A 23,047-nucleotide genomic window follows, 5' to 3' on the forward strand; every position below is an offset into this window, starting at 1 on the left:
AGTGGTTGTTTCATTTGGGCACCCCAAACCACTCTCTTGAGTGTTGCTGGGGGTTGTGGACACTAGCTGGTGGGTCCCAGGATGGCACCAAGGTGTCCTGGTGGCATCTGGTTCTTCCTGCTGTGCCTGACCACCATGGTCTCCTGCACCCACCTCCTCCCATCCCCTCCTACCTGTTTCTTCACGCTGTCGATCTCATTCCGCAGCCTCTGCACCATGCGGTTGATCTCTGAGATCTCAATCTTGGTGTTCCTCAGGTCATCCCCGTGTCTCCCAGCGGAGACCTGGAGCTCCTCGTACTGGTACAGGGAGAAAAGGAGGGCACTGGTTAGCACTGGGAGCTCGGGGAAGGGTGAGGGGATTTCAGGGAATAAAGTGCAGGTCTGGATGTGGGTTGAGGGGTGGGGGACAAGGTTCCTCTGAAATGTGCCCATGGAACACTGGCCTTGCCCTTAACTCTCCAAGAATGCAGTGCCTGATGGGCACCTGGGGGTTGTCACCTACAGGAACCTGGGGGTTGTCACCTACAGGAACCTGCAAGGGGAAGTGTTAAAGGCCAGTTCGACCAGTGACTCTGCGAGCCCCCCCCAAGGTCAAGACTTTCAAACATCTCATCCCTGCCTCCCTCAGCTGATAGGAAATGACTTCTGATCATTTCTGATCATTTCTGACCACAGAGATCAGTCTGCCACCCAGGTTACCCACCTTGTTCTGGTACCACGCCTCGGCCTCGGCGCGGCTGCGGTTGGCGATGTCCTCGTACTGCGCCTTCACCTCGGCGATGATGCTGTTGAGGTCCAGGTTCCGATTGTTGTCCATGGACAGCACCACTGAGGTGTCAGACACTTGTTGCTGCATCTGGGACAGCTCCTGCAGAAGATGAAAACAATTGAGTAAACGGTCTGGTGTCCATGGTGAGAACCACAGAGACGAGGTGGTTTGGGAGTGCTCCCTGCCCAGCTGTTTTCTTCCATTTCCMCYGCTCTGTCTCCATTTTCCCTTTTCYAACTTATTTCTGCATTATCATTTCCAAAAGGCTGGGACCACCACCTTCCCCTCTGCTCCCRCAGAGCCCTGGGGTGTGGGATCTGTGGGGCAGGAGCTGAGGGATGCTCTCCAGGAATCACTCACCGCATCGTACAGAGCTCTCAGGAAATTGATTTCCTCCGCCAGCGCATCGGCCTTGCCCTGCAGCTCAACCTTGTTCATGTAAGCACCATCCACATCCTAAAGAGAAGAAACCAAAGGTTTCTGGTGAAACCAGAACCCAAAGGGGCTTCAGGACACCAGTGGGACTATGTCTGCTTCCAGGTCTATTATTCATGGAATCGTGGAGTGATGGAAAGATTTGGGTTGGAAGGGACCTGAAAGCTCATCCCATTCCCACCCYKGCCATGGGCAGAGACATCTTCCACAGACCAGGCTGCCTCAACCCCATCCAACTTGGCCTTGGACACTTCCAAGGATGGGCAGMCACAGCTTCCCCRGGTAACTGTGCCAGTGCCAGCAGCTCGTCAGGCTTATTTTTATGTCGCTGCGATCAAGGCATTTTTTTTTAACGCAATGTTAGACATTGAACTAGGTTCTTGGGCAGAAGGCAAAGCTCTGACTCACCAGGACGTGACCAGAGACTGAGCTGAGCTGAGCCACAAGAGCCCAGAACACAGGGCAGCTCTATCAGCACAGAGAAGGTCGTGCCCATTCCTGGCCTCAGGATGTGCCAATCTCACGGCTTGACCCACCCACGAGGGTGCAGGACCCCGACTCCCACCAGCTTCACCTGAACTCTGCAGGGTGAGTTAATTCCATTTCYTGGACCATCATTCCCAACCCACTCACCTTCTTGAGGACCACAAACTCGTTCTCGGCACCCGTGCGCCTGTTGATCTCATCTTCATATCTGCCAGGATRAAAGAGTGAGAAGGTTTGGATGGAATGCAGAGGTGGGAGCACCCCGTTCCCAAATCATCAGTTGTGGCTCATGGATCTATTCCCTACTCCCACATGTTTATCCAGAGCAGACRCAGAGCAAATATTACCGTCTTTGAACTGTGGGACTCTGTGGCGTGAGTAGTCTCAGTTAAATTAATATATTTTAATCACTGCCCATAAAGTCAAGCTCACACATAAATGTGAAGATTCAGAGCCCGTTTTGGCAGGAAGCAGGAGCAGCCGGTCCYGGTGACCTTTGCTCCAAGCAAAGTTATGCAAAAGGCTTTCAACAAAGCTGCACTGCAATGCCTACAAATGTATAATAAAGCAATCATTTGATATTTGATATTATAATAATGCTAATGGCTCTGAAGAACCCGCTGCAACATTTAATTAAAACAAAAAAAAAAATTCCATGGTTGTGCAAGAGAGGATCATTACAGCTCTGACAGCGTTTCTGTGGAACTTTTTTATGGCTCTAAGCAACATCATCTCATCAGATAATCAGGGCAGGGCTTAGCTGGAAAGTAGACAAAACATGCAGGCTCTTGAGGCAAAGACCTGGCTTTCAAAGGCAGGTTCGTGCCAGTCCTCTCACCAATATTGGCAGAGATTTCTCTCCAGCCAGATGTCCAATGGACAAGGGAAGAGGTGGGAATTAGCCAGAGGACTGGGAGCCAACTCTAGACTTGAAATGAAATGTGTTCTCTTTCCCAGCAGGTAGCTCTRAAATCCAGACTGTGGGATTGATCATTTGGGGCCAGGTCAGTGTTTCTAAGAGCCTAGAACACATTTCAAGACCTCAAATGCACCCAAAACCACACCAGAAGCTCTTCCAGTCCCTCCTGTTGTATCTGAGTGTTGTCTTCCCAGCTGCTCTCCCAAAAATCTGTCTCTTCCCATGCTTAAYTCCCTAATATTAACATATTCCAGCCCTGCAGGGTGATTCTCAAATTTGCACTCATCCAGAGCTGGTTGAAGAAGGGCGAGATTGTTCTCAGACAAATAAAAATSAACAGCCACACCCAAAAAKCCCAAAAAAATCCCCTCCAGGCAGTAGGTGCCAACTGGCGTGTCCTGAGAAGGATCCATCCCCCATCCACCAGACCCCCTGTCTCAACAGGGAATTAAATCCCTCCCCAGGGAAATTTTTGATGAAGGGCTGATTATCTTCCAGGTGATGGCAGCTGAGTGAGGCCGAGCACTCCCAGATCACCTGGGCCCTCTGGAAAGGCTGGAATTGCCTTCACAAAGTGAGAAACGGGGGATTTTKGAGCTGGAAGTTTATGGCTATGTATCATTCCATTTTTTTTTCCAGCCCAAATCCACTTCCCAGTCCTTTAGCCACCACCACCATCACCATTTCCTTTTATCCTCACGATTTACTAATTTTTCTGTCTCCAGGTATATTACTKCAGGACACTCCAGACCATGACCTCTGTCATGCTGGAGCAGTTTCCCAGGAATTCTGTGCTAAACGCTGACCCTGTTCATGATCAATATGAAATAACAAGGGGTGATTCTGAGAAGAAGTTTTATGCCAAGAAGAGAAACCTGGCCAGATTTTCCTGGCTGGAATGATTTATGCTGCAGAACACGATTCCTTACTTGTTCTTGAAGTCTTCCACCATGTCCTGCATGTTCCGGAGCTCCGAGTCCAGCCGGCCCCTCTCTCCCATCAGGTTGTCCAGCTGCCGCCGGAGGTTGTTGATGTAGGCTTCGAAAATGGGTTCCAGGGACTTCCTGGTGACAGTGTGACCCTGCTCTTGGAGGAGGCTCCATTTGGTCTCCAGCACCTTGTTCTGCTGCTCCAAAAAGCGCACCTGGGGAGGAACGAAACCAGGGATGTGTGTGAACGACACTCAAAAACCCCCACAACTTCCAGGAAAAGGTGCGATCACCACCAGAAAAAGTCATGAGATATTGGGGCAAGCAGAGGGGAATTATTAGGAGCGTCCCAGTTTAGGAYGTTGGATTCTCAAAGGTATTAAAAGCTTCTGGAGATGTTTAGCAAGATTTTTTCAGGAGTTTTAATCAGGTCAGGCACCTGTACTTGCAACTTTAATGCTTCTCCCCCCAGTAGATGCTCAGCCCACCTTGCTCATTTAAAATGGTGCCATCCCATTGCAGAGGAGAAGATCCATCCACCCCTGGGATGGTTTTTACAGGCAAGAGAGAATAACTGTCAATAAAATAAAGGTGCTGAAAAACTCATCCTTGCTAAGAGGAAAACATAAAACAGTTCTTAGTTTTCAGCCAAGCCCACTTTGTTTGTCAGCTGAGATCAGTTCAGGCAAGTCTCTAAATCCAAAGGAAGTTTCTTCCTGAAGTTTTTCCCCAAGGCAACTGATAAGATGCCTGGCTTGATGGTTCASACCAAACTCTCACCTTGTCGATGAATGAGGCAAATTTGTTGTTGAGGGTCTTGATCTGCTCCCTCTCCTGCGTTCGCACTTTCTGGATTTCCGGATCGATATCCAGCTTGAGGGGTGCCAGGAGGCTCTGGTTGATTGTCACTTCTTGGATGCCACCAGGTGGGCAAACAGGGAACCCRGGGCCACCTCGGCCACCAAATCCAGGCCCTCCCAGCCCAAATCCACTTCCCAGCCCATAGCCACCACCGCCACCAGCACCTCCTAAGCCAAAGCCGGCGCCTGCTCCASCACCATAGCCAACACCAAAACCGTATCCACCCCCGGCTCCGCTCCGTARACCTGGACCGATCGTGCTGTAGGCAATTCTTCTGCTTCCACCCATGTTATAGAGACTTCTGCTGCCRAAGCCACCGCCGGCTCCAAAGCCTCCTCCACCTCCAGCTCTGCCTCCTCCAACTCTGGAGACAGAGACGGAGCTAAAACTGCTCCTGGTCCCACCACCGCTACCTCCTACAATGGCAGAGCCCGAGCTAAAACCCCTCATGCCCCCTCCAGTAGATGATCTGAAAGAGATCCGGCTCATGGCTGGTTCAGTTGGGAAGGCAAAGAGCAGGAGAGAGGAAAACAAAAAAAGGCTGCGCAGCAAGAGGAGAGCAGAGGGCAAYGGAGACAGAAACCCCTGTGATGGGAGAGCTTGGGAGCCTCCTCTTTTATCTGCTTGGAAAACTTGGCACGGGAGCTCAGAACTTGACGTGCCTTGCAGCAACTTGCCTTGTCAAACACACCTCGGCTACGGCGAGGCGCTGAAAAATGCATTGTTTGCAGGCAGGAAAGTAGCGGCGAGAGGGAGCTCCCCCCTCCACCAAAGCCACCGCTCTGAGTCATGGAATTAAAATTGAATGGGACCAGGTCTGCACTCAGGGGCAGGATGAAACATGATTCCCGGGACCCTGGGAGCCGCTTTCCCTCAGGCGAGACAAGGACTCGCTCGCTTGAGCAAAGCGAAGGTTTTGCAAGTTGGATTTTAAGGTTTAACATGTTGCACAGCAAGAAAAATTAGGGACTTTTTCAAGGTTTCCAGCTTTGTGACTGGCCCTGCATGTCTTCTTGTTGTTGGCTTGGGAAAGTTGGGTCTGAAGGTGATTTTAATGATCAGAGCTGATGTTTTGATTTATTTTTAAYATTCAATTTTTTTTTCTGGATGTAAAGGATCATAGGCTTGAAGAGATGAGCTGAGTGGAAGTTGTGTAATGGCAGTATTTTCTGATATCTTGCCAAAAATCATCTCCCCCCATTCCAGGGAAAACTGAGGAATTAACATGACTTTGAAAGACAGCGAGGAAATGCCTTTTCCAAAATTCGCATCAAAATAGACGCAATAGTACTTTCCTTAATAGAGATTTATAAAACAGCTATTAAAAAGCTGCTTGAAATGATTGTGGTTCTGTAGGACCTCCTTGTCAGACTCAGGGTTCAAAAGCTCCCTGTGAAGTGGTATTTTTATCACTTTTTCCACCCCCCCTTGTATTTATCCAACAGCTTCCACGTCATTGCTGGCTCTCCAAGATGTTCTGTGGAGGGGAATTCACCCACTTTCCCTCCCACCCCCTCSTTCACTCCACTGAGATCACTCAGTTGGAAAAGCTTTCTAAAATAGCTTTTGCCTCTTGATGTTGCTCCTGGGTGAACCCTTGTGGGAGAGTTTCAACCCCCACAAAGAGTCTGGGCTGTGTARAGGATTCAGATCTGGGGTTCCTCTTCTTGTGTCCATGAAGAGCTGGACATGGGATGCAGGAGAAATCCCCTCATTCCGACCCAAAAAACTTCTGTGAACTGGATTCTGCCCATCAGCCAGGGTTGCCCACCTTGGCCAGATGAAATAATCGCAAAAGACTGAGAGATGAGACCCTGAGGAGTTAAACCAAAAAAATTCCCAAATTCATCTACGTGAGTAAAAAGTGCAGGAGCTCAATCCAAAAGGAGGAGTTTAAGGGGATCAGCTACATCTCAGAGCTTGTTTGTGTTGATGTGTTTCCAACCGCTGCCTTTTTTTCTGTCTGGGAACTTGAAAGAACCTGAGCAGGAGGGGTTTGGTTGGGTTTGGTTTGGTTTGGTTGGGTTTTGTCTCCTCGCAATCAGAAAACAGCAGCGCTCCCAGCTCCCATCCCCTCGGAGCGCTCCCGTTTCCAGCCGTGAGTCACCGGCCCCTGCGGCGCGATCCGACCGATCCCGGGATGGGCTGATTTGAGAGCCCTCCTGCTGACGGGGTGGCGGCTGGGCYGTAGCAAGGGGGTGCTCTCACCCCGAGAGTGGAGATGTGGGAATATTCCGCGTGCTGGAAATGCGGAGTTTAGCTGGGAAAACTTCACCCCACCATCCAAACCCAATGACCTCCGATTTCACAGCAGCGGGACCCTCAGCCAGGAGACCTCTGGGCGCTGAAAATAAACACAGTGGTGCTGAAAATAAATAAGCTCTGTCCCAAGCATGGCAGATCCATGGAGATTTGCTTCCCTACACCTGCCCATGTGAACTGGCACCGCTGTGCCAGGAGCTGGTGGACGGGGGCCAGGCAAGGAACATGCCTTTGACTCCCAAATYGCTTATGCAAAGTCACACCTGGGAACAGGAGCACAGGTTTTAATTAAAGCAGAGGGAAAGGATTCGTGTGGAAGGGAGTCATTACCTCCCCAGCTCCTCTAGGAAAGCCTGTTGCTGCAGACAACGGTAATTAAGTGGAATATTACAAAGGATTTGGAAGAGAAAGGCAAATGATGGTTTAGGCAMCAAAACAAAGAAAATTCTTGCGGAATGTCTCGGTCCCATTACACTTTCGTTTCTTGGTTTGTGTCGCTCACATGCAGTGTCCCTGTGAGGGTACTCAGGATTGAGGAGGGCTCTGCTGGCCCCTCAGGTGGGACAGTTCCCTGTCAAGGAGGTCACAAGAGGGGTGAGGGCACTGCAGAGGAAGGGGAGGAAGAACAGGRCTTCWGTTTGCAGGAGCTCATCTTCCTCTRAGCTCCACTTCGGGGCTCCAATTTGCTCTTTTTTTTCCAGCAGGGGATGGAATAATGATGTTAAAAACTCTCCAGGTTGSTTAAGGTTGGGTTGTCATGAGCTGCGTTAAATCCTCGCACCTGACCTGTGCAATTTGGCGAGGTCAGAAATGGAGGTGACTCAGAGTTTATTTTTAACTTTCACTGTATTTTTGACCTGTCTGCAACATCCTCTGGACTGCAGGGACTGAGGAGCCTTGGTGGAAAGGGTTGRCCACGAGCCAGCAGTGTGTCCCTGTGGCCAGGAGGGCGATGGAATCCGAGGATGCCTCGGGAAGGACATGGCCAGCAGGTCAGGGAGGTGGGGCCCTTGGTGGAGCCAGGTCTGGAGGGTTGTGTTCTACTCTGGTCTCCACAGCTCCAGAAYGACAAGGAGCTCCTTGAGAGGGTCCAGTGGAAGCCAAAAAGGTGATGAGAAGTCTGGAACATCTCTTTGATGAGGAGAAATGGTAGGAGCTGGGCCCGGTCAGTCTGGAGAAGAGGGGGCTGAGAGGGGATCCCGACAATCACAGGAATATCCAAATATCCACACAAAACTCTCATTTGAGATGGAGTCTCATCAGCCCATATGAACATCTCCAAGGGGTGGCAAGAGATGGTGCCAGGCTCACTGCAGTGGTGCCCAACAACAGGACGAGGATCCCAGAATTCCTGGGGTGGGAAAAGCCCTCCAGGATCATCGAGTCCAATCTGTGCCCAATCCCCCCTTGTCACCAGCCCAGAGCACTGAGAGCCACATCCACTCATTCCCTGGACACGTCTAGTGACTCCAAAGCTCCCTGGGCAGAGAGAAGTCATGGCCATAAACTGGAACACAAGAAATTCTACCTCAAAACTTACTTTCATGGAGCAGGCAGAGCCCAGGGAATGCATGGGTTGTCCCTCTCTGGAGACATTCCAAGCCCATCTGGATGTGGTCCAGTTTCACCTGCTCCATGTGTGGAGGTTGGACTGTAAGAGCTGCAGAGGGCCCTTCCAAACCCAGCTATTCTGGGATTCTGGGATTCTGGGTTGGGTTTTGCCCCAGGATTTCATCTTTCACTGCGGCTCCTTTGATTTCCTGGGCAAAGGGGATGAGATGTTCCCGTGTTTTGGTGCACCTGGCTTTGAGCGAGGTTTTGCTGAACTCGCCGGGGCATGCCGGCATGTGCGATCCTGCTCCTTCCCATGTTCCTGCTCCTTCCCGTGTTCCTGCTCCTTCCCCTGTTCCCATTCCTTCCCCTGTTCCTGCTTTTTCCCGTGTTCCCATTCTCTCCCATGTTCTCGCTCCTTCCCGTGTTCTGCTCCTTCCCGTGTTCCCGCTCCTTTCCCTGTTCCTGCTCCTTTCCCTATTCCCATTCCTTCCCCTGTTCCCATTCCTTCCCGTTCCTGCTTTTTCCCCTGTTCCCACTCCTTCCCCTTTTCCTGCTCCTTCCCCTGTTCTGCTCCTTCCCCTGTTCCCACTCTTTCCCATATTCCTGCTCCTTCCCCTGTTCCCACTCCTTCCTCTGTTCCCACTCCTTCCCCTGTTCCTGCTCCTTTCCCTATTCCCATTCCTTCCCCTGTTCCCATTCCTTCCCGTTCCTGCTTTTTCCCCTGTTCCCACTCCTTCCCCTTTTCCTGCTCCTTCCCCTGTTCTGCTCCTTCCCCTGTTCCCACTCTTTCCCATATTCCTGCTCCTTCCCCTGTCTGCTCCTTCCCCTGTTCCTGCTCCTTCCCCTGTTCCTGCTCCTCATATCCCCACTCCTTCCCCTGTTCCCACTCTTTCCCACATTCCTGCTCCTTCCCATATTCCCACTCCCTCCCCTGTTCCCTCTCCTTCCCAAGCTCTGCCTGGAGTTAGGCAGGGCCAGGATGTTGCGAGGTCAGGGCAGAGTGAAGCCTTTGAAATTTATTCAGTAAGGGCGTTGCAATTACATTTGGTTGAGGCGTTTTTCTCCACTTTTTCTTGTTTTTATTCTCCTTCTGCAATGTCTGACTGAAGTATCTGCATCAGTGCTGTTGTTGTGCTCCAGCACCGAAACCATCCCCAACCCAGATCTGCCAGATAAAGCCTCCCCCAGAGCCCTGCAGACACTTGGGTTTGCTCTGCCTTTTTAAGAAAGTGAAAATTAAATCCTGAGGTTTTGCCTGGCTGCRCCAAACCCTCCCTTCCACAGAAGAAAAGCTTTTGGATTAACCCCAGTAAGTTAAGAAATGAATGGTGATTAATTATCTTGTCACTTATGGATAAACCTCCATCCTGTTCTTCCTCCTTTTCCTCTTCCAGTTTTCTCCAATTCTTCAATTTATTTTGGGACAAACGATTTCAAGATTTTCATTATAATTTAACCAGAATTTCAAAGCTTTTTCCTGGAAGTAAAGCAAATGTGCCTCCAGCTCATTCTGATGAAGGCTGGGAATATTTTGCATTGCTGGTTCTGGTTTAGAACAAAAACAGAAATAAAAAGAACAAATAAATTACAATCTGGTTTTATTGGGCATGTTCCAAAAAGAGAGAGGCAGGAAAACATGGAGTCGCATCACTATTATGGAAGTATAAAAAGCTGCAATTTTCTTTTTTAATGGTGCTTTCCAAAAATAAAAAAGACACAGTGGAAGGCTAGAGGGGTGAATTCCACTAGAAAAGGGGAAAATAGATTTGGGACGCTGGAGTTCCTTTGGGATCCTGGTCTCGACTGCCTCGCTTCCCACACGCTGGGCTGGAACCAGCTGTGCTCTCCTGTTTCCCAAAGGTTTTTCGTTTGGCAGAGGAGCCCACACAGAGTGGAGATGCTGGAATTCCCCCAGAAGCAGTGGACACAGCTTTTCAGGCAGCTTTTCCAGTGTGATTTTCACAGTCTCWGACTTTCCCCACCTGCCGTGACAAGGCCACCGGGAAAGAGGATTTGGGAATTTTTGAAGACATTCCAGAAAAACCTTGCGTGGTACAGGACAGAAACCCCATTTAACTGCAAACATTGGTCTTGCTTTTGAAGGACTCAGACATTATTTAGAATTTTAAAATCCTATCATTTAGAAAACAAGCCCTTTTCCATGGTGTTGGATCAATTACTGGTGAATCCTCTGACAAAAACAACCGCCAGGGTTATGTGTAAGGTGCCACTGTGGGCAAACTCATTTAAGAAGAGAAAGGACAGGAGCAGGAGAGTGATTTGGGAAAAGCTTTTTGATAAGCTCGTGGCACATTGAGTTCTCATGCGTGGGTGGAAGGATCTCAGGTTGCAGCTCGAACATTAACACTCTGAACCCCTGGCCAGGCTCAAGTGCCTGGAGCTGACTCAGCGGCAAAACTTGGCAAAATCTGGAGGAATCATATTATTCCAAACTTGGCAAAATCTGGAGGAATCATATTATTCCAAACTTGGCGATACCTGGAAGAATCATATTATTCCAAACTTGGCAATATCTGAAGAATCGTATCTTTCAAAACTTGGCTGTGAATGGAGAAAAGAGGGATTTTCCATCTCACCAGAGTGACTCAGAATGAAGGATATTTTAAGGGGGGCCTTACAAGCCACTGCCTGGGATCTCTGAGCAGCCTCCAGGGGTATTTCTACACAGCAGAAAAATGACCCAGGTCTCCAATAAAGATGAGCTGCTCCTGTGGAGGAGCGAGTTGGGCTCATCCCAGCAGTGAAGGCAAGGCAGGGTGAGATAAACACTCATTCTCACCCCATTTCTGGGCTTCTGGGGCCAGAGCTGAGCTAAAACCTTCCCTGCTGTTTGCTCTCTTTTGGCTGATGGCTGTGGGTGGCCTTGATCCCAAACTAACTGCTCGGCCTTATTAGAAACAAACAAATGGAAAACAAAACCAATTCTCCATCCAGAACAATCACTCCGGCCAGTGTTTTCCTTTTACTCCCATTTCAGGGACTTGGAGAGCTCCAGTTTTTTGTGTGTTCTGCTGCTTTTCTTGACTTGAGATCCAAATGCATGAGAACTACAGAGCAGGAGCAGGGCAGAGGCAGCTGGAGAGGAGCAGGTGGGTGAAAATGGGGCAGGAGAAACGCAGGAACCCCGGGAGGGTCTGGGCTTGGCTTTACTCAGGCTCTGTGGCRTTCTTCAGGCTTTGGCTCTTGATGCTCTTTTTGCTGGAGGAGGTTTTGGAGACGATTTTCACACCCGGGTTGGTGCCTTTYGCACTTCCAGAGCTGAAATTCCCTCCGCTGGTGCTCAGGGCGCTGCTGCCGCCTCCAGCGTGGCCGTAGCCACCGGCGGTGCYCAGACCACTCCCTCCTCCAAATCCGCCTCCAAGACCACCTCCAGCCCCGAGTCCAAGTCCTCCTCCACTTCCAAAGCTGTAGCCTCCTCCTCCTCCTCCTCCACTGCCAGCTCCGAGACCGAAACCGCTCCCGCCGCCTCCTCCAAGGCCAAAACCACTTCCAACGCCTCCTCCAAGGCCAAAACCGCTTCCACCACCTCCTCCAAGGCCAAAACCGCTTCCACCTCCTCCTCCAAGGCCAAAACCGCCTCCGCCGCCTCCTCCACTCAGGCTCAGTCCACCAAATCCTCCTCCTAAGCCAGGTCCACCAGCCATGCCAGAGCTGGAGCTGATGACCGCTGCAAGGAAAAGCAACAAGAGGGTTGGACATGTTCTTTTTGGCAGTTATGGAATCATGGGATGGGATGGGMTGGGCTGGAAGGGGTCATAAATGTCATCCCATCCCACCTCCTGCCATGGGCAGGGACACTTTTCACTATCCCAGGGTGCTCCAAGCCCCATCCAACCTGGCCTTGAACAGTTCCAGGCATGGGGCAGCCACAGCTTCTCTGGAGTCACCCAGTGCCATGAAAMTGGGGAYCTTGAATCAGGACTTCGTGAGGACYTMGATTCACAGGGCTTSAACCCAACTTCCATCCCCTGCACCAGCCCCTAATGGCAGTAGACAGCTTCAAATGTCTTATTTGGGGAAATTCCCTTTTCCCAAGGTTGCTCCCTGGCCCTGTTCCCCAAGCCAGACTTTGGGATCGAGAACTGTGATACTTACAGTAGCTGATGGGGTTCAGTCCCTCCCCGCTGAGCCTGTTGGGGAATTAGAGGAGATTAGGGCAAAATTACAGAGACAGACAAAGGAACCAACCTCGGATGGGAAAAGTGATAGTCACTATTATTCCCACAAGGATCTTGYTCCCACCTGCTCTCCTCGCCCTCCAGCAGCTTCYTGTAGGTCGCRATYTCGATGTCCAGGGCCAGCTTGACGTTCATGAGCTCCTGGTACTCGCGGAGCTGCCGGGCCATGTCRGCCTTGGCTTTCTGCAGGGCGTCCTCCAGATCAATCATCTTTGCCTTGGCGTCCTTGAGGGCCAGCTCCCCACGCTCCTCAGAGTCTCCGATGGCCGTCTGTAGGGTGGCACACTGCAAGGGAGGGRGGATTGGAAGGCTGCTTTTCCCTCTGAGTGAGAGTCACCCAAAGAAGAAACCCATTCTGACCGGGACATTCATGGAAAATGTTCCAGTTGAGCTAACACGGCTGGAGTTGAAATGCCAGGTTGGCAAGAATGACTTAAAAGTGAAATTTTACAGTGTTTAGCCCTTTCCAGGAGGGAATTCAACACCTTCCAAAGTCCCTGATCTGCAAAGCTGAGCTGCAGTKTTGAAGGACAGCAGAACTGGGCTCTGCAGCTCTTTTTGCCTTTGCTACCTGGTTCCTCGTGTTCTCGATCTCGGAGCGGATCCTCTGGATGAGCCGGTTGAGCTCTGAGATTTCGCCCTTGGTGTTGCGCAGGTCGTCACCRTGTTTCCCAGCCGTGGCCTGCAGCTCCTCGAACTGATGGTGAGAAGGAAGATGGATCCAGAACTATCTGAGGTGTCCAGCCGGACAAAGCGTGGCTTGAGCAGCCCTCTTAGGGACAGTAGGGTTTTCCTGTGGCACTGATGGGTCAGCTCACCTTGGTTTGGTACCACGCCTCGGCCTCGGCRCGGCTCCGGTTGGCGATGTCCTCGTACTGAGCTTTGACCTCAGCGATGATGCTGCTCAGGTCCAGGTCCCGGTTGTTGTCCATGGACAGGATGACGGCGGTGTCGGACACTTGGGCACTGAGCTGGGCCAGCTCCTGTTGGAAGGAAGCACACGGGAGCTGCACTTACCTGTCCCAGCTCTCAGAGTGGTGGCAGTGCCCAGTCAAGGATGACAGTGGGACAGGAATCGGGGGTTTATCTGTACCGCTTCATAGAGGGCCCGAAGGAAGTTGAGTTCATCACTCAGGGCGTCCACCTTGGCCTCCAGCTCCACCTTGTTCATGTAAGCAGCATCCACATCCTGGAAAAGAGCAGCCATGAGGACACCTGTGGCACCTGGATCCTCTTCTCCACCAGGAAGAAGTTTCTTGGCACAGCCAAGAACCGGCCAAGCCTGGAGATGAGGCTGCCCCTTTCTCTGTCACCTGGTGGAGAAGCTGTGTGTGGCACATCCCACTGGAAGAGCACCAAGGGGGCATTTTTAGCCCTAGAAAAGTGCTGTGAGACATTTGGGAGTGAATAAAGAGGGAGGTTCTGGCTCTTTGGTACCCAGGATTGATTCCCAGCATGACTGATCCCCTTTGTCTCCACCTGATGTGTTTTGCAGMTCTGGGGGTTGTGGAACACGAGTGGGAGGAGACTTTGCTTCCCTCCTCCAAGCCCTTCCATTCCTTTCCCCCAATACCACCATCAAATGGTGATTTAAGCCCTTTAAAGGATGAGGATGCAGCTCCACAAGATCTCCCATGCCTCAGGACATTCCCAGTCTGGGCAATRTTTTCTCAGCATCTCCTGTCTCACCCACCTTCTTGAGCACCACGAATTCGTTCTCTGCTGCTGTGCGCCGGTTGATTTCCTCTTCATACCTGCAGGGATAAAGGGAAAGAAGTGCTGGATCAGACCTCGGGAAGCAGAACAGGTGTCCAGGTAGGACTGCAGGGTGATATGGACTGCAGGTGGCATCTCCAAATCGGCCTCCTGGGAATTGTCCAGCTCGAATGTGTAAGACTCCCATTTCTCCAAGGGCTGAAAGGACAATTTTGTCTTAATGCAGACAGAACAAGGAGGGTAAAGCTGGTTTAGAGGATTTTCCTGTGCAAAAGCCATCACAAGGTGCTGTGTCCTGGCTGAGTCTCCATTTTTTGATGGGAAAAATGTCGATGGACCCTTTTTGGTGCTGTTGAGGGAAATGGGTCCTGCAGGGAGGGATAGCTCTGAACAGGGCAATTAATGATCTTTTCTGTTATGGGTTGGAGCACAAACTGGAGACACATTTTCCCCTTTCCTGGAGAAATTTCCATTAGTACTTCAGGCTGGATGTTTGACTTTCAGAAACWGAAATGTTTGAGATGAATCATAGAATTATAGAACTAAAGTATCAAGAATCACAGAATTATAGAATTACAGAATTATAGAATCATAGAATCACAGAATTACAGAATAACAGAATCCCAAAATTCTATAATTATATATTGTTCTGGAATTCTATATGATTATAGATTATTCTATATTATATATATTATTCTATATTTTATATATTCTTATATTATATTCTATAGTATATTCTTTTATATATATTATATATATGTGATATATATATACTATACTATATATTCTATGATATTTTATATAGTCTATTATGGAATATATCATATTCTATATAACATATTCTGTAATGTATTCTATATAATACATAACTTTTAATATTTGTATTTGTATGTAATATACTATATTCCATATTACATTATATATTTGATATATTTTTATATTACATACTTATCTAATAATTGTTTATATAAATTTGTATAACTAATTATATATAATAATTATGTATAATAATTTATATATTTAATTATATATAATATATTTTATATGTATTGATTCTGTATTTCATATAATTCTATATTATATAATTCTATATTAATTCTATGTTATATATAATTCCATGTTATATATAATTCTACATTATATATGTTCTGGAATTCTACATAATTCTGGAATTATATAAYCACAGATTCAGCTGGGTTGGAACAGACCCATCAGGATTATTGATTCCAACTCGTGTCCCTGCACTGACACCCCAGCAATCCCACAATTGTCCAAACGCCCCTGGAGCTCTGGTAGCCCTGGTACTGTGGCCATTCCCTGGGGAGCCTGGGCAGTTTCCAGCACCCTCTGGGTGAAAACTGCTCCTGCTCAGTGTTCAGCTGAACCATCCACAAACCCCATTTCACCCTCACTTGTTCTTGAAGTCCTCCACCAGGTCCTGCATGTTCTTGAGCTCGCCGTCCATGCGTCCGCGCTCGTTGAGCAGGTTGGCCAGCTGCCGCCGCAGGTTGTTGATGTAGGCCTCGAACAGCGGGTCCAGGTTGCTCTTGCTGGAGTTGTTTTTTTGGCCCTGCTCCTGCAGGAGGGTCCATTTGGTCTCCAGCACYTTGTTCTGCTGCTCCAAGAAGCGAACCTGAGCAATGGGAAGCAGAAGGGCTTAGGCAGAGGACAGCTGTGAGCCAATATTCAGTAACTGGGAGTGATGCACAGCAGCAGCCAAGGGATTCCTGTCCTAAGAGTTTCCAAACTGGGAATATCCTCTGGATTATCCAGGGCTGTGTTAGCCCAAGGTGTAGGTGAGCAAATCAACCCTCAGTGGATGGTTCCCCATTTAATTTAGGAAGACAACAAGCAATGGTAAGAAAACTCAGGTTGAGCTCTTTCTTCAACAGACTTCTTTCACACCCTCTGGGGTTTCTTTCTTTGCAAGATATTTATCTTCCTTCATTAGAGTACTAATGTTAGGAGACTTAACTGCCTTTCCTTTTGCTCACACATACAACATATCCAGTTAAAAGCCAAGGAAGGACCTGAGTGGTTGAGTCAATTGAGTCAATATAAAAAAGGTTTTATCTTGCAGGTAATAAACAAGGACCAACACATCTGCTGTGCTTGCCCGGAGAGAGAGTTGGGTTGAGCCACTAGAGCTGGACCCAAAATTGACTTAATTTCAATTAATCTGTGTTATTTCTCAGGCACAAAACCTGGATATAATCCCATTATTGCTAGTTCCTTGTTTTCTGCCCCGTAACTGTTTAGAAGGATATTATTGTATGAGGGAGTTAACTGCAGGGAGGAAATGGGTGAAGGACTGGAGCTCCCTGAAGTTGTATTTTTGTACCTGCAAGACCCTCATTCCCCTCTTCCACAGATCCACAGCCCCTGACGAAGTCTCACCTTGTCAATGAAGGAAGCAAATTTGTTGTTGAGGGTCTTGATCTGCTCCTTCTCATCCTTCCGCACCTGCTGGATGTTYGGATCTATCTCCAGGTTCAGCGGGGCCAGCAGACTCTGGTTGACGGTCACTTCYTGGATTGTGCCCACTCCAGAAGGGCCACCAGGAAACCCCGCTGGACTCCTGCCACCGCCCAGCCCTGCGGGGAATCCTCCCAGCCCRCCCATCCCACCAAAGCCAAGCCCTCCACCACCTCCATGCCCACCACCAAAGCCAAGCCCAGCAGGACTTCCACCAAAGCCAAATCCGCCACCGCCACCACCGAGCCCCAACCCAAGGCCACCACCAGCTCCGCCACCACCAAACCCACCTCCTCCACCACCGAGCCCCAGCCCGAGGCCACCACCAGCTCCACCACCACCAAATCCGCCTCCTCCACCACCTCCCAGGCCGGAGCCACCAGCACCTCCGCTCCCAAACGCCGCTCGGTAGCTGCTTCCAACCCCGATGGAAATCCTCTTGCTCCCACCAAGGTTGTAGAGGCTCCTGCTGCCAAAACCTCCACCAACACCAGCACCGCCGCCGCCACCTCCTCCAATGAGCCTCCCAAAGCCACCTCCGCCTCCTCCCGCTCGCGCCACGGACACAGAGCTAAAGCCAGCCCTGTTGCCACTCGGAATTATGGCCGAGGCAGCGCTGTAGGATCGGCCTCCACCCCCTGTCCTCATGCTGAGCGCCCGGTTCATCACGGCACCAGAGAAGGGCCCTGCGCAGCCAGAGAGACTCAGCAGCTCTCTGAGGGAAGGGAATGCGGGTGCCCCTTTTATCCCCCGGGGATCTGGGCTTGGTTGCATGGAAGTCCAGTGATCAATTTGGTGCCTTCATGGTTTTGACGTGCCAGGAGGCAGCTGTCTCCCTGAGGCTCGTTAAACCCTGATYGCACCCAAACACACCTCCTGGGGCTGGGGCCGCTCAGCTGGAAGGGTTATCTAACGCCCAGATTTCTGGCAGGGACACCTCAGCCTGATGCAAAGCTTCTGTATCCTTGCAGAGATGGATTTTATTTATTTTATTTTATTTTATTTTTTATATTTTATTTTATTTTATTTTATTTTATTTTATTTTATTTTATTTTATTTTATTTTATTTTATTCTGTATTATTTTCTCTATCCCTGGAAGCGTCCAAGCCCAGACTGGACTGGGATTGGAGCAACCTGGCTTAGTACAAGGTGTCCCTGCCCATGGTAGGGTGGAATGAAACGGTCATTGAGATTCCTTCCAACCCAAACCATTCTGGGATTACATGATTCTATAATTCCCTCGCTGTGAAGTGAAAGAAAATAAATTCAAAATGTTATGAAACTGGAAATAACATATTGGAGCCCCTGATTCTATTTAAAAGATGCAGCAGATTAACACAGAGATCAGTGGAGAGTCCTCTGGACTAACTCGAGTRAAAGACAGTGAGAACAAAATGGTTAAATCTGAACAAAAATATTTCATGGGGTTTCTTCACCTGAAGGCATAAGGCAGCTTGATGTTCATGAAACCTGACATCCCTTTTGGGGCTCTGATTTATCCCGTCTGCTGTTCCCACTCCTGGGCAGGGACCATCTCTTGGGGATGATTTGCTCAAAGAGGTCCTGATCAAGTTTTCCTCTTTCCCCTTTCCCAATTTAAATAGCACCTCAAATTTTGCCCATTTATGTTTATTATTTAGCCTATGGCAGGTTTTCTAGGCTTCTCCTCTGGATATTTGCCTTTCCAGAGGGCATATCCATCCCACTCAGAGGCTGCATTGGGATTTCTTCAGATCCCTGATGATGTGATTGATGAATTTTCATCTTGACCTAAAAACTATTTTTAAAAAAAGAGGCAGATTCTCTGAAAAACTCTGCCCAGCTCTGTGGAACGATGTCGTCTGTCTGCTTTAGGATGTAGTCAGTCCTGAGTTTCTTGCTCTCCCCAGTTCTGATTTCTTTTAAAGATCTTTGAACCATCCAAAATGCTGCCAAAAGCAGATTTAACCAGCATGAAAAATACTCCCACAAATTCTCCTAATTTTACTTCCTGGAGTCTTTGGGGAAAAAAAAAGACCAAGTTCAACAGGGTGTGGTGATATTTTTGGGCATTTCAGACTTGRTGGAACTGCAGTGTTGAGAGCATTTTATCCCTCTCATGTCAGAGCTCAGCTGGTTTTCAGCATGGGGCTGCCCTGGTGGCTTTGCCTGAGCTCTGCACAGCTGGAGCTTAAATATATTTACAGGACAGGACTCTACTTGCCCTTCAAAACACATCCCTGTGCCCCAGTGCTACAAAACCATTAAGGAGGAGCTAAAATCCCACTGGCATCWTTGGAAGAACAATTAAACAGGTGCTGCTGAATACAGAAGGCCAAATATCTGATKATCCTTGCAGAAATGCTGCCGTGCMGGCTCAAATGGGAGAGTTGGGGCACTGAAAGAGAATTTCCCTTTGCAGTGAGAAATTATTCACAGTTAGTGCAGGTCGGCTTGCTTCTTTCTGGAAAATGTGCGTCTGAATCTGGAATGTCACTTGAAATTCATGAGCACCCATTGATGATTTGCATAAAATTCAAAGCCAGGGTGCGATGGGAAAATGAGATTTTGTCTTCATGGTTCTTTGACCCCAGTAAAGGCAGCTTGTCCTGAAGCTGAAGAACGGGTTCGGATCAGATGTTAGAGCTGAATGAATGTAATGGGATTAAAGGTGGGGCTGCCAACAAGAAAGAAGGAATTGTCACTTTAGGCTCCCACACTCTTCTCCCCTCGGCTTGTTGTCCACGGGGTATGTGAGCGATGCAAAGGCTGCCCCAAAAACGCTGCCTTTCCTTCCTGGGGTGGTTTGTGGTGTGGAGGAGCCGAGGGTTGGGGCTCCAAACCCAGAGGCTGATGTGGAATTTTCATTGATCTGTTTGGATCAACTCTGCCAGGCTCTGGGTTCGAGCTGAAAGCAGGAAAATGGAAGTGAAATATATGGAGGAAAGAAATTCCTCCCTGTGTGGGTGGGGAGGCCCTGGGATGTGCTTCCCAGAGAAGTTGTGGCTGCCCCTGGATTCCTGGAAGTGTCTCAGGCCAGGCTGGATGGGACTTGGAGCACCCTGGGACAGTGGAAGATGTCCTTGTCAATGGCAATGAGTGGAACAAGATGGGTTTTAAGATCCCTTCTAACCCAACCATTCCATGAATTCCCGATTTTCAACTCTATCAATTTACAAAAGGGTCTGTCCAGAGTGACACTGTGCAAGATTTGACATTTATCTACCCCAAACCTACATTCCTGGCTTTTTTGTGTCCAAAATACCCTGATCTACGTGAACATCTTCAAGCAGGCAGCAGCAAACACGGGTTTTGCAATAGCTGGGGGTTGAGGACAGGGATGATTAAAGGTTTTCTCCCAGAAATGCAAGAGCTGCCAGGCTGCTTTTGTCCCCCGGGGAGCTGGCTGGTGTTTGGTGTGCAAGTATTGCTTTGCAGGGAGATGATCAACATAAATCATGAGCTGTTGGGGCAGTGGAAGCTTCTTGTTTGGGTGTTTCTGCTTGGTATTTACATAGAAATGAGATGGAGCCYGAATCGTGCTCACGGAGCAGAAAAGGTGAAGACAACATTTCCACAAACATCTTAAGGGGGGTGAGCTTTGCTTTCTCACCGAGGGATGACCCACTTGGCTTTCACCACCCCCCATCTACTGTGCTGTTTATTAAAATATAATTGGTGGTGTGGTCACTTTTTTTTGGATGTTGATCACATCCAATAAACCACAAGAGGAGATGGAATGCCCCACACTGGGAGAGCGGCAGAGGCTGGAGCTCATCCCGTGGTGGGTTCATCCCACCCCACTAACAAGGACAGACCATGATGGGGGCTGAGCTCATCCTCCAGCCCTGGAGAGGCCAAGGGAAAGCAGCCGTGAGTCAGCAGGGCAGTGTCGGAAGCAGAGTGGGACGTGGGGGAATGAATTACAGCCCCTGGTTCGTGGTGAGCCTTTTGTGGGCAGATGAAGGTGCCCACGCCCTGGGCTGCTCCAGGCTGGTGAGGACACAGGGATTTCWTTCTGCATGGGTGGTGCAGAGCAGAGCTGGGTCAGGGGGTGCTGGTTGTGCCCAGGGGAGCTGTGGGGACGGAGAATCTGCAGGGCCCGTTGGATTCCCGCGATTCCAGTGGTGCCAACGCCTGTGTTGGGTTGTCACCACGGCAAAACCCTCCCAGACACATTATTCAGACCCCCAGTGGGTCACTGTCCTGGGAAATTGGGGACCCTGCAGAACTCAGGGAGCATTGGGACAATGCTCAAGCATCGGGTGGGATTTTTGGGTGGGACAATGCTCAAGCATCGAGCAGGATTTTTGGGGTATCCTGTACAGGACCAGCACTTGGATTCCACGGTCCTTGTGGGTCACTTCCCACCCAGGATATTCCATGATTCCCTGACCCTCATAGAGGAAAGGGAGAGGGCGATGTGATTGCTCATAAATCCCAATTTCCTAAAATTGTGGGAGAGGGATTTCCCCTCYCTGGAAGAGGTGATGGAGGGGCACGTCCAGCCACATCTCCAGCCCCTGCTCTTTGTGTGAGATCACAAATTCTGAGGAAGATGGGGGCTGAGGAAGGAGCCCCTTTAGCTGCACTTTGGGGAGCTTTTAGTCAACTTCTAGCTGTTAGTTAAGAGGGAAGTTAACTTCCCCTTTTACTTCCTTCTAAAATCAACCCACTCTCATGAGAGTGTTCCAYGGGTGGGCTGTGGGATTATTTTCCTGTGAGCTGGTTCTCACTGATTTCATTAAACAAGGGCCTGGCTGCCTTTTTATTCAGTCTCCAGATTTCCCAGACACAGTGAGAGGTCCCAAAAAACCTGCAAATCCCTCAGATCAGGTTAAAGAGCCTCCTTTCCAGACTTCCTTGTGGCCACACTAATCATCGGATGGAATAAAGGTATGCAAAGGTGCTTCAGAAAGGAGAGCAGACAAAAACTTCTGAAAGCTCCCAACTCCACCCATTTGGAGAGTCAGGTTTGAGGAAATTTCTATGAATTGCAATATCAGGGAKGGAAATAAAGCCCAGGCAGCACAGCATGAATTATGCATGGAGTTTATTGAAGGTACTGCTGAAAGTCTGGAGTAAGCGAAGGGTAATAACTCTGTTCACTTACACATTAAAAGCTTTAACTCCGTCTATTACACACAGGAAAAACAACACATGCATTTAACTACAGAAACATAAGGTGCTCGTCTGGGCGTAATTAAAATCTGCTCTACCAAACCTGGTGTAGCAACCTGGACCAATTTGCATAAGCATTCCCAACCCTGTCGTAAACAGGAAAAATTGAATGTTCTGCTGTCATTAAAGTAGTTAAATTACAGCTGCAGCTTTGTCTCGTACAATTAAATTGTGGCTTCTCTCTCTGAAGTTTGGGATGACCAAATTTTTCATCCKTTTGCAATAGCTGCATTAGGCAAAGAAAGCCTCTGCTGGAAAGGGGTCAGGCAGGGAAGGGCAATTGAAAAGCCAAGATGATGTGTGGAGGCAGGAACGGTCTCTGAAATGAAAATCTCACCCGGCTGAGGGGGGCAGGGGGGGATCTCCCCCAAGAAAGACATGAGACAGAGTGCGGGTTTTGTCAAACAAAGGGCTTAGGCAGAGCGATSTCCTAGCGCATGGTTGTGTGATCCCTGTGGCTGTCGGAGGGAGGGGGGAATACTGTTTTTATTGCAGAAATGATGATTTTTTATAAAATCCGCCGCGCGGGGGTCTTTTACCGGCTCGTCCTGACCACACGCACGGCTGTGTTGAACCTGTTCCCGCACACCCCCGGCGCCCCGGGGATGAGCACCGGCCCGGCGCCGCACTGCTCCACCCCCGCGCACACCACGTTGCCCAGGTTGCCCAGRTTGCCCAAATTGCCCAAATTGCCCAAATTGCCCAGGTTACCCATGGCGGGGGCGCACTGGACCCCGTCCACCCCGGTCAGCACTTCCCTGCCCAGGGAGCTGACCACGCTCCTGGCTCCGAACCCTGCCCCGACTTTGGGCACGCAATCCACGCTGCGGGTGCTGAATCCGGCGTTGCCGAAGGATGAGACCATGCCCAGCCCCGCGCCGGCCGCTCCGGTTTTGACRCTGCATTTTCCAGACAGGGACCGGCACTCCCCGACCGTGCCCCCGCCGCTGACCACGGCTGCGGGAGGAAAACACGCTCGGTCACGCCCAGAGCGGCCAAAACCCGGCTTGAAAAGAGCTTAAAAGGGCTTGTGAGGAAATTAAAGGGGGTTCATTAACTCACCKACGCTCACAGGGTTGCCGGTGCATATCCTGTCAAGGAAAGAAACATCTCAGGGATGTATTCAGGGTCACATTCCTCAAATACACAGGGAAATAAAGCCCAGCCTCTGCCTCGTTAGAAACCTGACACGTCCTTTGGCTTTTTGGGTGCACTGGGGTGCCAGGTGCTAGTTCCAATTGCCCACCAAAGCACTGCAGGGTTGGATCTCTAATTCCAC

At 49.6% G+C, this 23,047-nt stretch overlaps 3 protein-coding genes across 3 annotated transcripts in view; all 3 read right to left on the reverse strand.

Annotated features, from left to right (window-relative positions):
* Positions 1-5,040, reverse strand: part of LOC130586065 (keratin, type II cytoskeletal 5-like) — a 7,203-nt gene extending 2,163 nt beyond the window's left edge. Inside the window, exons 1-6 of the mRNA XM_057386775.1 lie at positions 4,321-5,040; positions 3,541-3,755; positions 1,840-1,900; positions 1,132-1,227; positions 706-870; positions 174-299 (exon numbers count right to left, since the gene is read on the reverse strand). Coding sequence (XP_057242758.1) covers positions 174-299; positions 706-870; positions 1,132-1,227; positions 1,840-1,900; positions 3,541-3,755; positions 4,321-4,890 — 1,233 coding nt within the window. The 5' untranslated portion in view covers positions 4,891-5,040. The remainder of the gene's footprint in view (positions 1-173; positions 300-705; positions 871-1,131; positions 1,228-1,839; positions 1,901-3,540; positions 3,756-4,320) is intronic.
* Positions 5,041-10,319: 5,279 nt separating this feature from the next.
* LOC130586064 (keratin, type II cytoskeletal 5-like) lies at positions 10,320-17,417 on the reverse strand. The gene is made up of 9 exons (XM_057386774.1): positions 16,530-17,417; positions 15,545-15,765; positions 14,110-14,170; positions 13,510-13,605; positions 13,235-13,399; positions 12,988-13,113; positions 12,481-12,701; positions 12,334-12,368; positions 10,320-11,905 (listed from the first exon to the last, which is right to left on the reverse strand). Exons 1-9 carry the CDS (start codon positions 17,379-17,381, stop codon positions 11,385-11,387), a joined length of 2,298 nt encoding a protein of 765 aa, XP_057242757.1. The 5' UTR covers positions 17,382-17,417; the 3' UTR covers positions 10,320-11,384.
* Positions 17,418-22,173: 4,756 nt separating this feature from the next.
* The window catches only part of LOC130586067 (keratin, type II cytoskeletal 4-like), an 8,328-nt gene continuing 7,454 nt past the window's right edge, over positions 22,174-23,047 (reverse strand). Inside the window, exons 8-9 of the mRNA XM_057386777.1 lie at positions 22,831-22,859; positions 22,174-22,725 (exon numbers count right to left, since the gene is read on the reverse strand). Of these exons, the coding sequence (XP_057242760.1) occupies positions 22,304-22,725; positions 22,831-22,859 (451 nt within the window). The 3' untranslated portion in view covers positions 22,174-22,303. The remainder of the gene's footprint in view (positions 22,726-22,830; positions 22,860-23,047) is intronic.

The sequence above is a fragment of the Malurus melanocephalus genome, unplaced genomic scaffold (genome assembly GCF_030028575.1).
Source record: "Malurus melanocephalus ecotype Western Australia unplaced genomic scaffold, MMel_1.1 scaffold_1050, whole genome shotgun sequence".
NCBI classification, from domain to species: domain Eukaryota; kingdom Metazoa; phylum Chordata; class Aves; order Passeriformes; family Maluridae; genus Malurus; species Malurus melanocephalus.